This window comes from Bufo gargarizans, chromosome 1 (assembly GCF_014858855.1).
Source record: "Bufo gargarizans isolate SCDJY-AF-19 chromosome 1, ASM1485885v1, whole genome shotgun sequence".
Lineage (NCBI taxonomy): Eukaryota > Metazoa > Chordata > Amphibia > Anura > Bufonidae > Bufo > Bufo gargarizans.
Genome location: NC_058080.1, coordinates 118,715,079 through 118,730,933, shown reverse-complemented (window position 1 = coordinate 118,730,933; position 15,855 = coordinate 118,715,079). Strand labels below are relative to the sequence as shown.

Sequence of the window (15,855 nt, the reverse complement as noted above, 5' to 3'; positions counted from 1 at the left end):
ATTTACTTCAATTTTCAGTTAATCAAATGTCTAAAAGATGTAGAGCTCCATTAGTTTTTGCATAAAATTTTGTAAAAATACGATATTTTATTACCTGTATACTCCTTGATGTCGTAGAGTTTACTGACAGGATTGTTGTTTTTAAACATGTATAAATTAAAGGGTGCTGGGTCTTTGCCAATTTTCTTCCATATTTCTATATCAGGTGTGGTCCAACGTCCAGCCAATATATCATAGTCTCTTTGACCAAAGTGTACTAGTTTTGTGAGTGAATCATAAAGACCTCCATGAAATCCTATCACTAACTGAAAATCTGGGTTAGAGTCAAAATATATCTCGCCAAAAGCAGTGTACTGGACATGTTTCAGCATTAGACCATTGCTACTGAAAATAGCCAGAGGGGTGCCATTGTTATCTGAGGCAATGTAGAATTCTTCACCACTACTTATTTCCATGGCAAAAAGGTGTCCTTGTAGATCATAATATAGGCATGTGATTTCAGAACTAGAATGGTTATATACATGAGTTATTCTTGAGGGATAATTAAGATCAGCATAAAAAAATTGTAAATGTTTCCCAAGACTGGTCTTGCTGGATATTCTGCGACCAAGACCATCATAGCGATATATAACAGTCCACCCACTGCCTTTGCTGTACACTCTAGTGAGGAGACCTTTGGAGCTGTACTCAAAGATCTCAGTTCCTCTTTGACGGAGGAAGCCATCTTCATCTAAGCGATACTGAACATCACCTAGTCTTGTTATCCTGTCTCTTAAATCATAACGCAGAGGAGTTAATCTGCCACTGTTGCTGGGGTTCAGCAAATGGAGGTTACCATTGAGATCATAATTGTATCTCCACATAATCTTCTCATTGAGTAGAACAGTTTGAAGTTGACCATCTCCATCGTACTCATAAGCATATTTAGTGGTGTTAGCAAAAGGTCCAATTTTAATTTCCCGCTTTGTAACTCTCCCCATGCTGTCATACTGTACAGTAAGTCTATACATTTCTGACCTCAGTACATCATATCGTACTTCTCTTACTCGCCCATGGGCATCAAAGTGCTTTGTGTAAGTCATCACAGCAGTTGAAATAACTTTGATCACCTCATAATGGAGAACACCAAACTTTCCAAACTGATCCATTTTGCCAGATACATCATCAAACTGATACAATTCAATGGGCAAAGGTGTTTCGTTGATCACACCCTGCATGCTAGTAACTCTGAAGTTATTGTCATAACTGTAGTCAAAGCGCGCATTAACCATGCCATCTTCACTGAAGCGGAATATCTGCCGATCTACCAAGGGGCCAACCTGCCGGTATCGAATGGTGCAAATAAATCCATCTCCCTGAAGATTTACTGTTTTCAGGACTCCGGCAGTCTCATCATATGTAAAGCTGACTCTTGTGCTATCATAAAGAACTTCTGAGACTTTTGTTTGCCTCTTGTACTTATACAGAACCCTCCTTCCTGTTCCCAAGAATGCCGTTTGGAGTAGTAGTCCCTCTTCATTGTAATCCATTATGACAGAAGCATTACTTTCCGGGGGGTTATATATGTTTCGGTAATAGCCAATGGAGCGAATGGTTTGCATAGTGTGTCTGGCAACGCTGGGCATTGTGATAGCTGAAAGCCTGTCCAGTAAGTCGTATTCAAATATATATTGCCGTTGACTGTGAAGCAGCAGGACCATCGTCTGAAAAAAAAAAAAAATCTCCATGATGAATTAAATAAACATACAGAATAATAAGTACTGATTTTGTGCAAAATATCATTAGGCTTTTTGCTCGAGAAAATAATTCCCTCTTTTAATTGAATCATCCTTGACCCTACATGTTGTTTGTAATTCTCTGCTTAATTTACTGGTTGCTTTATTGTATCGTTTCCTGCAATTAGTAGCAAGAGATTTATAATCTGTTGGTTGTTTTGATTGCGCCATTCTTTTGTCAAGCAGAAACAGCCAGGAAGCAGATTGTCAATGGTTATGGGCAAGTCATATGTAATAACTGAGGCAGAAGTGATTTTGGTAATGGTGGCAGTGTTTCAACAGGACGCAGAGAATGCACTGACTGTTTAATTAGACCTAACTAGGTTCACATATATTTTCATAATGGTGGAATTCCTAACCAAGTATTCATCCAATACATCTTCACAGTATTATTTGTACTAGAAAAAAAGAATCTTTCATCAATTATGATCCGACTTCGAAGAAATGCTGCTCTATGTATAGAGAAGGAGTAGAATCTAACACATTTCGTTCAGTTAGTTTTCAGCCTCCCTCCCCCTGCTATGGACATCAGGACATCAGGCCAAGCACTATAATGGCATCTCTTGACCAGAAGCAGGTTGCAGCAGTTTTTTTTTAAATCCTAAACTATGTTTCACGCTGACAATAGACAGAGTCATAACTATATTCCCTCTGTTCGTGCAGTCATCGGGTATTTAAGTTCAAGTATAGTTTTGTTAATTTTGCTGCCATCATGCAGATACCTATTGGTATGTTCTCCTGCTTTTTTGTGCCATTTGGAGCAGTCAGCTATGACGCTTCCACCAACAGTTGAGTTTGGCCCATTTTGTCATTTTAATAGTGTGCCTTTTGCTCTGCATGGGGAATTATGTTAAGTTGTGACAGATTGCAGAGTTTTGGAAACACAAGGACATAGCCAGTGTATGTTAATGGCTGTCAACAGAATGAGAAAAACTGGTTGCCTGAATCATGCCGTACTGCTAAAATAATACTTTATATTGCTTTCAGCTACTTTGTTGTTTGCTCTGTCGCCACTTCAATCGTAATATTCCCTAAATGGCTTTGCAAAAGTCTACTTAAAGTCAAATACTATTAGCATGGCAAATGGGGATACTTTAATTTCATTTTTTCCACTTAGCCAGGCATATTTTTCTCTGCTGTGCTATACAAAAGAAGCCCTTCAAGAACAAGCCTGTATAATTTTGATATATAAAATGAGAAGAATTGCTCTGGGTGTTCTACAATCATGGTATAAAGTATGCATGAAGTATAAGTTTAATAATGCCGGAACTCCTACTTGCACATACATTAGGAAAGTTTTTATTTTATTTAACTGCACCAAAAAAAACAACAATAAAAGGATAAAATCACCCCCGCATTGTTCTATCTACTTAACTACAACTAAGGTTATAGCTTGATCTTTAATGCCAATTTATACAATATACGGTATATAGTTATACAGTTAGCAAACTCTGAGAAGTTAACTTATTGAGCTCCGTTTTATGGCACGTACAGTGGGAGAAATGGCTCAAAACTTGTACAAATAGAAAAATAGAGGAATTTGCCTTAGCAACAAATCAGATTCCTGCTTTTATTTTCCAAGGACTTATGAAAAAAAATTGATCTGGAGTCTGATTGGTTGCTGTGAGCAGTTCCTCCCCACTTTTCTCATACTGGAAATTTGAGAAATGGTTCCTATGAGAATTTTCTCCGCTTTTCTTTTGTATTAGCTTTAGTAAATTTTCAGTAGTAGGTGTACCTGGTGGTAAACCCATATTTTACCTACATTTGATATAATTTCCTTAGCTGAAGCAATATACAATAAAACAAGAATAATTGGCTTTAGTGGTGTGAACCTTACCTTTTCCAGGTAAGTATAGCTCCATGTCTTGCCATCAGCAAATGACCTGGATACAATCCTGCCCTGTCCATCATAGTCGACTCTCTCGCTAGTGGCACCACGTTGAATGCTAGCAATTTGGCCAGTGGATGAATATGTGACATTAACCGACATGAAGTTGGTGCCTGGGAGCCACAGGGTGGGATGACCTGCACTGTCATAACTAATTTTCAAGGTGAATTTTCGATGGTCATCATAGATCTTCTCTGTCTTCATGGTTCGATCATAGTCAACTGAAAGGAGGTTTCTGCCATTTACCTTAATAAAACAAACGAGAGGATTCAATAAATCAAAGAGCGAAGCACCAAGCAGTTATTACTGCACAAACTACCAGCTTTTTGTTTAGACACCATTTACAATGATTGATTTCCTTTGCCAGTAAATTAATTTAGCAACTACTTGGTATAAGTGTAGGCATTAGACTAACTGCTGTTTTAAAAGGTTTCATTAAGCACAGAGACAGCTTGGCATTTGTTCAACCTCTTCTAAATTGAGGTCTTTGGAATTTAGTCATCTGTTAAAAAAGACTAACGTGCATTAATTGAAAAGTTTTCTAAGCACGTGTCTCTTGTATGTAGGTATATGTAGCCAGTGCTTCTGGTGACAAAAATACGACTTGCTGAAATAGAACAGAAACATCTGAAGAACTACTAACCGCCGTCTTCATCTAACTGTATTCCCATCAATGACAGGAGACAGAGATAAACTATCCTGGAGTCTAGAATTGTGCAGAATGAAAAATAACTTGTCACACAGTATTGATGCTGTGAAATTCCTCAAATATTGTGATTTACAATTAAATGCATGAGCAATTTATTTTTCTTAGAAAAGCACTTTAAACCTATTAATGTGTGGGTTTGTTTGTCATCTTTTGCTGGAGAAGGGGGTTTAATGATTATATTAGTCTCTCAAGGTCAACAGTCTTATAGCATATTATAATTGCAGTCATTCACTTGTCTGAATAGCAGTTCTTCCTTTTCTTTTACAAAAGCTAAAAAACACATATATGATGATTTTGTTTTGGAGTATTACGCCTTCTTTTCTCGCAGATTGTTTGACACGTATTAATCAAATGTACCATCAGGATAGCAGAGAAATTAGCCAAACCGCTGTAATAGGGCTCCTACAGGGAAACATTAGGCTTTTTGCGTACCTCCATATACTTTTGTTCTGGTTCTGATCAATGGTCAGGTAGGTTGATACACTGCTCCAAATTAGATAGATAGATACGTGCATGCACGGCGAGAGAAATAACACTGACACTCTAGATAAGGTCAAAGCATAACTCTAATTTATTAGGTGGGGGCTTCACATTATTTACCCTCCATATTAGTGGGAGGAGTGGGCTCACAGTATTGGTCTTTTAGCAAGAAGGAATGTAAACAGGAAATAAGTTTAAGGCATATGTATGATAGACTCAGAGGAATTCCTGACAGTTTCTAGTCTTTGCTGCAAATAGTTTCAATCATAGAATGCATACTGGGGGTTGTCTCTTGGACAGACACCATTTTGTAAGTGACAAGCAAGTGTCCATTAATTACATAACAGTCCCTATACAGATCTATACACCATGTTCCGATTTATTATGCAAATTGGATCTAAGTGTCATAAAGATGTTATTTTTGTTTTCCAATTAAACTTGTGGATGGTATTGCGTCTCAGGGCTCTTTGGATCACTGACATCAATCTCAAACACTTGTGATAAATAGTTGGCCAGGTGAGACCAATTAATGGAAAACTACTTAAGAAGGATGTCCCACATTATTAAATCAGGCCACAGGTTTCACGCAATATGGGAAACAAAAAGGATCTCTCTGCTCAAAAAAGTCCAATAGTCCAATGCCTTGGGCAAGGTATGAAAACATTAGATATTTCATGAACACTTTAGCGTGATCATCGTAATGTGAAGAGGTTTGTGGCTGATTCAGAGCACAGATGGGTTTTTGCAGATAAAAGCATAATGAGGAAGGTTTCTGACAGGACAAATTCATCAGATTAAGAGAGCAGCTGCTAAAATTCCATGAAAGCAAGGATAGTCCAGGTGGATGGAAAAGTGGATGACCCCCATGTCCCAACAAGCCTGTGATATTAATAAGGAGGTGGTGGAGTCATGTTTTGGGCCAGAATCATGGGGAGAGCACTGGTAGGCCACCTTAGGGGCCCTGCAGGTTTTAAAATGACCTTGCCAAAGTATATTGAGTTTCCAACTGACCCCTTTCTTCCATGGTACAAAAAGAAGAACCATACCTTCCATAGGAAATTCATCTTCATGCATGATAAGGCACCATCTCATGCTGCAAAGAATACCCCTGAGTCATTGGCTGCTATGGGCATAAAAGGAGAGAAACTCATGGTGTGGCCACCATCTTCCCCTGACCTTAACCTTATCGAGAACCTTTGGAGAATCCTCAAGCAAAAGATTTATGAGGGTAGGAGGCAGTTCACATCAAAACAGCAGCTCTGGGAGGCTATTCTGACATCCTGCAAATAAATTCAAGCAGAAACTCTCCAAAAAATCACAAGTTCAATGGATGCAAGAATTGTGAAGGTGATATCAAATAAGGGGTCCTATGTTAACATGTAACTAGGCCTGTTGATGGAAATAGCTCTTGATTTCAGTAATTGCAACCTTTTAATTCAGAAAATTCAACAAATGACCATTTTCATTAATTTACAACCTATAAAATGTTTTGAAACTCTGTTGTGAATAAAAATTTGGAACAGTGCATTTAGATTTTTTTTTCATTTGCAAACAAATACTTTTATTATTGGGAGGTTTGTAATGGTTGATGAGTTGAAAATCATACTGACTGTCATTTGCATCAACCATTTAGGAAAATCCTAAAAAAAATTGAATTTGCATAATAATTTGGAACGTGAAGTAGAAACCATGCCATGATGATCCATCTGACTCTATGCACCAGTCTATCACAGTGACCAATACTGGAAAGGTGGTTAGTTTAGCCAAATCTCATGTGCGCTGTGCTTTTTTCTTAGGTGCAGAAATTGAGCTGCTGTACGGCTTTTGCGTATACAGCATGTCAACTGTTGTGTTTTTCTCATGCAAATTTCATCCTTTTCAATGGAAGAGTCAGATCTTCTAAAAATCTGCTTCAGATCTGTACCAAAAAGGCTACAAAAATGCTATAAATACTGTGGATTTCTGTGGATTTTTTGTGTGGTATTGGTATGGATTTCATGCGGATTTTCTGCTCATAAATCTGCATCGTGTGCAGGTGCCTTAAACCATTTACTGAAAATACAAAAATGCAGCAGCACTTCTTAGCGCACTCTGCAAGCTTGGGTTTCATGAGCTCTGCTCAGCTTTTCCAACATGTGGAGTACGGATACATAGAAAGTATTTGGGATCTGTACTCCATACACAGAGCCAATGAAATTCAAATGTGCAGGGTACTCTGAAAAGTGCAGTTGCACTGTCATGGTTTAGGTTCCCTTTCAGAAACGTGATGCAAAGCATATACACCAGTTTTGTGGCACAAATTACGCCCAAATTCTGGCAAAATCTGATTAATTCAATATCACCCTATATGTATGGAGGTACTATGTGATCCCATAGAAGCATTACTGGAGTCAGTGGACATACAAGTTACCAGTAGATTCATCTGCGACTTACAATTTTAAAGCAAAATTATTGGATTCTTCCTAGTATTTAGCATAATTCTATTTGACATACAGTAATTATTCTAGCTCATATACATTAAACAGTGCACAAAAATAATCTTTACTAGCGCAACAATTAAAAATGACTGCTCTGTAAGTTAAATATGCAAGTGGACGGATTATAGACCCACCAAAATGTAAGGATTTATCAGCAACAATTCAATGTCTATAGCCATAAGGACATAACCCAAGCATTATGCACAATGAATATTTTCATTGATGCCTATTTGTTGTACATGCTCACAGTATTTAGTCTGGAGTCTCATGGATACAATCTAAAGTAAGACATTATGAGGCAGTATGGTACTCAATACCAGGAGAGTAGCCATAGGGGGCACAGAGTTCCCACTGCTTCATTAGAAGACTGTGGTATTATAGATTGTGCATAGTAGGTCTGAGCCCAGTTACAGACTTTGCATTGAGATCCAGGAGTTGAAATTACTGCTCTGTCTACCACTACAATGTATGTTTTACTGGCATATAAATTGTATACATATGCTATTGTTTTGCAAAGATACATTTGCACTGATACTTTCCACAGTTTGGAAAGGATAAGAAGTGGCTATGCTATTAGAAAAAATGTTATATCAGCTTTACAGTTTGCATCGTAATTAGCTTAGGCTGGCACTTGATTTTCACACTGAATTATTTCATTGTATTATAATATTTAGAGAGTAGAAAAACGTTTCTTCAAATAATTAACATTTTTGCAAATCATTCGGGCTTAAATTAATCTTTTTCGAATATTTTCCTTATATTAAATCCTGTTGACAACTGCCTTTATTGCTTACTATTTATTTGCTAATTATGTCATGAATTTTGCTAGATGACAATACTTTCCAATTAGCTGGCCATTGTATGGGATTTATTCAATTGGCCAAAAACCCAATCAAACCCAATCTAAGAATCCAATCAAGGAAATATATTTTGACATTTAGCATCACTCAACAATCTCATTATACCCGAGATTGGAGACCAGGAGACTACATAATTATTTTGATTACTTTGCAATGAATTCCCAATACTGCATATGAAATGTTTGAGGGTACAAATGGTGAAATAAACAATATGGGTTTAATATTTAGGCTTACTCTGAGCTTTCGACCAAACACATTGACTTTCCCTTGTACTTGTTCTTTTCGGAACCTCCACTCCACCAAGTTGTGCCCATTCTCTCCTGGAAGAGTCATATTTCTTTTTGTAACGGTTGGGTTGGCAGGCCCTGCTAAGATATGGGGTTCCGTTTGGAAATGCAAATCCATTCCATTACCATAGATAATTCTGATGGAACCATCATAGCCAACCTGGTAGCTGTTCCTTAGTTGGTCTGGAAGATGAAGAATGATAGATTTTCATGTATACAAGAAATAAAGTCATGTTGAATAAAAGAGTGTTAATGTATGGAAGACTAACTAATGCTCAACACAAACAATTCCACAAATTCTAAATAAGTTCAAATGGAACACAATGGATAGCAAAGAAATTTTGCTTAAGGGGTTGTCTCACTTCAGCAAATACAATTTATTATGTAGAGAATACAATGCACTTACTAATGTATTGTTATTATCCATATTTCCTCCTTTGCTGGCTTCATTCATTTTTCTATCACATTATACACTGCTTGTTTCCATGGTTACGACCACCCTGCATCCATGGTTACGACCACCCTCCCTCCATCAACAGTGGCCGTGCTTACACACTATAGCAAAAACACCATCCTATGTGCGCACCCACGGTACTGGCACCAGAGAGGCTGGCACTTTTTCCTATAGTGTGCAGCCACCGCTCTGGATTGCATGGTGGTCTTAACCTTGGAAACAAGCAGTGTATAATGTGATGGAAAAGTTAATCCAGCCAGAAAAGAAGGCAATATGAATAATAACAATACATTAGCAAGTGCCTTACATTAACTTTCTCTACATGATAAATGCCACATGCTAAAGTGGCACAAGCCCTTTAAGTGTTTAGTGGCTTTCATAAAGCTTTTATTTCTTGACCATTACTTGCTTGCTTACCACTAATAATAGTGAGTCCTTCTGAAATCACTTTACATTTAATGTTTGAAATGCACTTACCTTGAACCATGGTATAAAATGAATCAATTGAAGATAAATTGGAAATAATGCTGACATCTTCCTCTCTGCTAGATGACTCTATATCCACTGTGATGGCTTTGTCCATTTCTCCATGGAGATTTGTGACAACACCCGTTGGGAACGTAACATTGGTAAGACGTCCTTCACTGTTGTAGCTACAATCAAGAAATTCAGCAAATTAGTGCCTTTAATCAAAGAATTAAACCAAATTCCACAAACAGCTGGATTTCAATTCAACAAAAATATACACATTGGAAGAAGATATTTTTTATGGAAAGCTGCAGGAATCTTACAGAGGATATGGCATGAAAAATGTCTATTAAGGCATGGTCCCTTAGTAAGTAGCAGGAAGGTGACACATTTAAAGCCGCATGTTAAAGGTCAAATAGTATGACGCTATTGTCAAAATAAATTCCATATCATAGAATGCAGAGACTACTGAGCGAAATTAATACATGAAAAACCGTCTCATATCTATGCTTGACGTCTAAAATATCATCACTGAGTTTCATCTAACAACCAGAAGATCTTTGACAGATTAATAAGGATAGAAAAATGTTCCACGTCAGCACCAATACACACTGTCATCCTAAAAACCAGCCATTTGCAAGGCTGCAACACGTTCCAAAAAGTCCATTCAATGTCATTAAAAGGTATAATACTATCACTGATGCAGTACTTGGCACACACAGCTATAGCTATAAATGAACAAACTGGGCAGAAAAAAATGAAAAGTCTATGAAGCATTAGCCGGGCTTAGATGGAAATCTTTATGCCATAGGTGACATGTTGTTCTACTCTGCCTTTTTACTATGTGTTTTATAAGACGCTTCTATTAAGGACTCCTTTATTATTACGGAGCAGCGCTCATTCTCTTTTAGATTCTACACAAAGTACAGTTTAGTTATGATTAGCAGTGGTATTATCACAAATGCGGTTTAGACAAGGACCAACACATCCAATGACTGCTAAAGTAATACTCGGGCTTCTTAAAGCAGTCCTATGGGTTTATTATACCTAAGGTTTATTGATACTTTGTAACATGTCCTTTACTGATATAGTCCATGGCTACACAATGCACATACTGAGTTTACTGCCAAGATCAGCTCTCAGGGAATTAATGCTGCCGATATTAGACAACATGATCATATGCAAAGCTCCATTCAATAAACCTTATCCATAAAAACACAGAGAACGTCTATATATCATTTTCCTGTTAACAGTTTAAAAGTGAATCTCCTCTCTTGAACTCGGTATGTTGTGTTAATCTAAATAGGTGGTGATTAATTCCATAAAGGTAATTCCACGTGAGTTCCATAGGAACTTCAATATGCAGTAGTCGGATCCTTCAAGGGGCTTGAGGCTGCCAAAGCAATTGAGCATCTCTCCTGATCAGGGCGTAGGGGATCTATTCTGGCCCTGGGAGTGCAAACCTCTCAGATGATGCGATCGCAATTAACCATGGCATCAGAGGGGTTAAAAGTCTGTGGTCAGCATTATTGACCATCATGGACTTTGCTTTAAGATTTCTATTGTTTAAAACTGCAGAAACCCTGTGGCTATGGTGCCCGCTCTGTTCCTGAGCGGGTGCCATTATTAAAGGCTGTGTACACCTTTGAGGGCAATTATTTTTTGTATTGCATTGTACTTATTTTGAGCTTAAAAATTATTTTTTTTCAATTGGTCTTATTAACAATATGGAATCCCTTTTTTCTGTACAGAGCTGAGATGCTCTAATAGCTGCCTGTGGATTTTCTGTCATTTCCGTCATTTGGAGAGCAGACAGACTCCTTATCTCTGCTCTCTGACATTATAAACACTTATTATAGCTCAGTTCTTATCTTACTGATAAGAATGTAGCTTAAATAAGTGTTTATGACCTCTCTGTAGTTTAGACATAAGGGTTATTAGATGACCAGCTCAAAGTGAAAGTACCAGTCACACAGCTAGAAAAACAGTTAACCCTTTGTGACAGAACAGCTCATCATTTTTAATAAAGGCCGATCGAAAATATGATTCTTAGCCAAAAATGAATAAAATGCAATCATAAACAAAAATTGCCTCCAAAGGTATACATGGCCTCTTAAGACATGATCCGCCGTACCTGTATGGCAGATGTCGGGAAGGGGTTGAATAGGAAATTCTCATTATTTTCTCTTCCTTACTTTCTGATGCCTAATAATCATGAGATGAATAGCATCATCCATATCACCTTGCCTACTGGAAATAGACTAAATAAACTTATGTTCAGCTTTCTGAAACTGTTACTTAGGTTGCCATGAAAGGAGCCTCCATGCTTATTTTTGGTTCAAATTCTCTTTAAAATTTAAGACTATTTATTTGTGACCCAAAAAGGGTAAATAGATTTTTCTTGTGTGCATATGGACAAGCACTTTATAAATGACCTCTTTACTGTGTTACTAATTAAGGTTTTCTGGCCACTTCTCCTTTGCCAGGAAATCCAGTAATGGAATTCCAGTAGATTAAAAAGATGGCTGCTGTCCTTGAATGAGGGGGTCATAAAAATGCAATAAATTACATGGAGGGTTGGTGAGCATGGAACATGCTGGGGAGTGGTACTTTAATATCTGCTTAGTACATTTTCTACACCTAAATCAAGGAGAATGATTAGAAGGTGATGGAGGCTGCAGTGACATCACACACAGGAATAATGAGAGAATGTGACCACGTCTGCCCCAGGCAATGAATGATAAGTTACTATAGGTCAAATAACCTGATTTTATTTGTAATAGATAAATAAATGCCCCCAACAAGCGCATGTGGATATTGTGTTCACAGTTATAGCCGTGGGTAAATAGAACTTGTTGGAGCTTTAGGCGATATGATAGTTCATTACTCTATTTGGCTTAAAGGGAACCTGTCACCGGGATTTTGTGTATAGAGCTGAGGACATGGGTTGCTAGATGGTCGCTAGCACATCCGCAATATCCAGTCCCCATAGCTCTGTGTGCTTTTATTGTGTAAAAAAAACGATTTGATACATATGCAAATTAACCTGAGATGAGTCCTGTATGTGAGATGAGTCAGGGACAGGACTCATCTCAGGGTAATTTGCATATGTATCAAATCGTTTTTTTTTACACAATAAAAGCACAGAGAGCTATGGGGACTGGGTATTGCGGATGTGCTAGCGGCCATCTAGCAGCCCATGTCCTCAGCTCTATACACAAAATCCTGGTGACTGGTTCCCTTTAACTAGAAAAATTAAAAATATGACACAAACTCCTAATCTGCTAAAAAAAAATTAGGTGGACTTTCAAATGTGGTAAATTTCATCTTTATTCTTGCAGACCATTTTGTTTAGCTCCTGACTTATTACGCATAATATTGTTGTTAAGGGAAGTGATAGGGTAGTGTCTCTGTAACTAGCTGGGTGGGAGGAGCTATAAACTAGCTGGGTATTAGGGGCAGTGATAGGGTAGTGTCTCTGTAACTAGCTGGGTATTAGGGGCAGTGATAGAATAGTGTCTCTGTAACTAGCTGGTGGGAGGAGCTATAAACTAGCTGAGTGTTGATAGGGGCAGTGATATGGAGTGTCTATGTAACTAGCTGAGTGTTGTTAGGAGCAGTGATAGGGGAGTGTTTATGTAATAAACTGGGTGGGAGGAGCTATAAACTAGCTGGGTGTTAGAGGCAGTGATAGGGGAGTGTCTATGTAATCAACTGGGTGGGAGGAGCTATAAACTAGTTGGGTGTTGTTAGGGGCAGTGATAGGTGAGTGTCTATGTAACTAGTTGGATGGGGGAGCTATAAACTAGCTGGGTGTTGTTAGGGGCACTGACAGGGAGTGTTGATGTAACTAGCTGGGTGGGAGGAGCTAAACATTTTCAATTCAATTTTTTTTTGTATACATCACTGAACCCTATGAGGCAATTTAAGTTGTTCATGATACAAACTGCAGTCATTTTGTAATCGTGCCCAAACTGCAACCCAAACCCCATTTATTTATTGCAAAGTGCCAACACAGCAATATAACCTGAATACTACAGTCCCATATAGTATATCTTCCATGTTCGTTTAGTTATAATAGCCTGCCTACATTCAATGCACTGCCTGTGCCATCCATAGTGTTCCCTGTGCTGATGAATGGCAGGAAAAGTCTAAGGCCCCTTTCACACGGGCGAGTTTTCCGTGCGGGTGCGATCCGTGCGGCGAACGTATGGCACCCGCACTAAATCCTGACCCATTCATTTCTATGGGGCTGTGCACATGAGCATTGTTTTTAACGCATCACTTGTGCGTTCAGTTGAAATCGCAGCATGCTCTATATTGTCCGATTTCGACGTGACGCAAGCCCCATAGAAATGAATGGGGTGTGTGAAAATCAGATGGCATCCGCAAGCAAGTACGGATGCCATGCGATTTGCACGCACGGTTGCTAGGAGACGATCGGGATGGAGACCCGATCATTATTATTTATGTATTATATTAAATAATAATTAAATCATATATTAAATAATAATAATCATTATTATTTATGTATTATATTAAATAATAGCATTCTGAATAAAGAATGCATAGCAAACCAGCGCTAGAGGGGTTAATTTTTTTTTTAACTCACCTTAGTCCACTTGATCGAGAAGCTGGCATCTCCTTGTGTCTCCTCTGCGCTGAGCGGCTGAACAGGACCTGGGGTGAGCTGCTCCATTAAATATCGCTTAAGGACCTTCGATGACGTCACTCCGGTCATCACATGGTCTTTTACCATGGTGAATCACCATGGTAAAAGATCATGTGACGTACCATGTGATGACCGGAGTGACGTCATCGAAGGTCCTTAACCTGTATTTAATGGAGCAGCTCACCCCAGGTCCTGTTCAGCCGCTCAGCGCAGAGGAGACACAAGGAGATGCCAGCTTCGCGATCAAGTGGACTAAGGTGAGTTAAATTTTTATTTTATTTTTTTTAACCCCTCTAGCGCTGGTTTACTATGCATTCTGTATTCAGAATGCTATTATTCTCCCTTATAACCATGTTATAAGGGAAAATAATACAATCTTCAGAACATCAATCCCAAGCCCGAACTTCTATGAAGAAGTTCGGGTTTGGGTACCAAACATGCGCGATTTTTCTCACGCGAGTGCAACGCATGACAATGTTTTGCACTCGCGCGGGAAAATCGCGCATTTTCCCGCAACGCACCCGGCTCTTATCCGGGCAAAAAAAACTGACGCCCGTGTGAAAGAGGCCTAAGGCATAGTGGTACACCATAGACTTTTTCCAGAGTGCGGGTGCCCACAGAGAGGGCTCTGAGTGCTGCTTCTAGCACCCATGTCTGAGGTTCACCACCACTGCTCTAGGGTATATTCCTATGTGGCATAAACACTACGGGGCAGATTTATCATACAGCAGCGGCATACACTGGTCTGTGAAAACCAGTCATACTGCCGTATGCTGGGCCTAATTTATAATGAGGCATACATCACCTCATAAATTAGGTGCAGCATTCAGCAGTCTGTGAGACTATACTAATATCTCAGTGTACTTTTATAACAGAATAATCGGCATAAAAGATGATAAAATTGGAGGCCACTGGCCTCGCCTCTTCCCTGCTTTCACCATGCCCCTTTTTTTGGAAAGTGGTGAGGCCAGTGGAGAAATGCCACTTGCGCAAGAAATTTAGCACAAGTGGCATTGAAAAATTGCAAACACATAGTTTGCGACTTTTTCATGCCAGTTTTCTAGCATACAAAAAATTATAATTCTGCCCCCTATAGATTTGCATGTAGCAGTGTTTCATAGTAGAAGTAAAGTGGATGAGATTAAAAAATAAAAAAATTGCTGTGGAGAGTGTGGCACCAGAATCTGTGCATAACACGCGGTGAGGTTTTTAAATCTGCAGCATGTCAATTTATATGACAGCAAAGCCATAGTGCTTCTGCAATAAAATCCACTGCAAATTCTGCACAATTTTGTGCATATTTGGCGTCTGCAAGCTGTGGACAATCCGCAGTAGACTCACCCCACAGAAATATACCCTTGTAGTTAAAGTAACATAAAGCAGAAAGAATGTAGTTCCCTTCTTTTTTTCCTATTACATGAAACACTACATTTTGGAGGAGTAGTGGTTCTGAGGATGTGGTGACACTGCTTAAGGGGGAATCAAAATCCCCACAGAAGTTGTCCCTGGCCCCATCAGTTAATGGGACTGCTACCAGAATTCTTCTTGCTCATAACATATATAGTAGAATGACATTGACTGATATTTAGATGACTAGTCTCCAGAAAATGGGAATTACACGTGGTTGCCATATTTTCAGATGCCTTTATCAAACTTTATATAGAGAAAAAACATTTTATTGTATTTTAGGCAATGCACATTCATACCATAGCTACACTTCGCCATACAAAGTCCCAATTCTCTGGGTAGATCCTAAGGTAACCTTGATTTCTGGAAGGGTAT

The 15,855-nt window shown here is 38.6% G+C and overlaps 1 protein-coding gene across 4 annotated transcripts in view; it reads right to left on the bottom strand.

The window, feature by feature from the left end:
- The window catches only part of TENM3 (teneurin transmembrane protein 3), a 1,312,080-nt gene that overhangs the window by 10,994 nt on the left and 1,285,231 nt on the right, over positions 1-15,855 (bottom strand). For all 4 annotated transcript variants that reach the window (XM_044297320.1, XM_044297329.1, XM_044297345.1 and 1 more), the window contains 4 exons: positions 9,411-9,586; positions 8,427-8,662; positions 3,616-3,912; positions 95-1,703 (listed from right to left, as the gene is read on the bottom strand). In XM_044297320.1, coding sequence (XP_044153255.1) covers positions 95-1,703; positions 3,616-3,912; positions 8,427-8,662; positions 9,411-9,586 — 2,318 coding nt within the window. The remainder of the gene's footprint in view (positions 1-94; positions 1,704-3,615; positions 3,913-8,426; positions 8,663-9,410; positions 9,587-15,855) is intronic.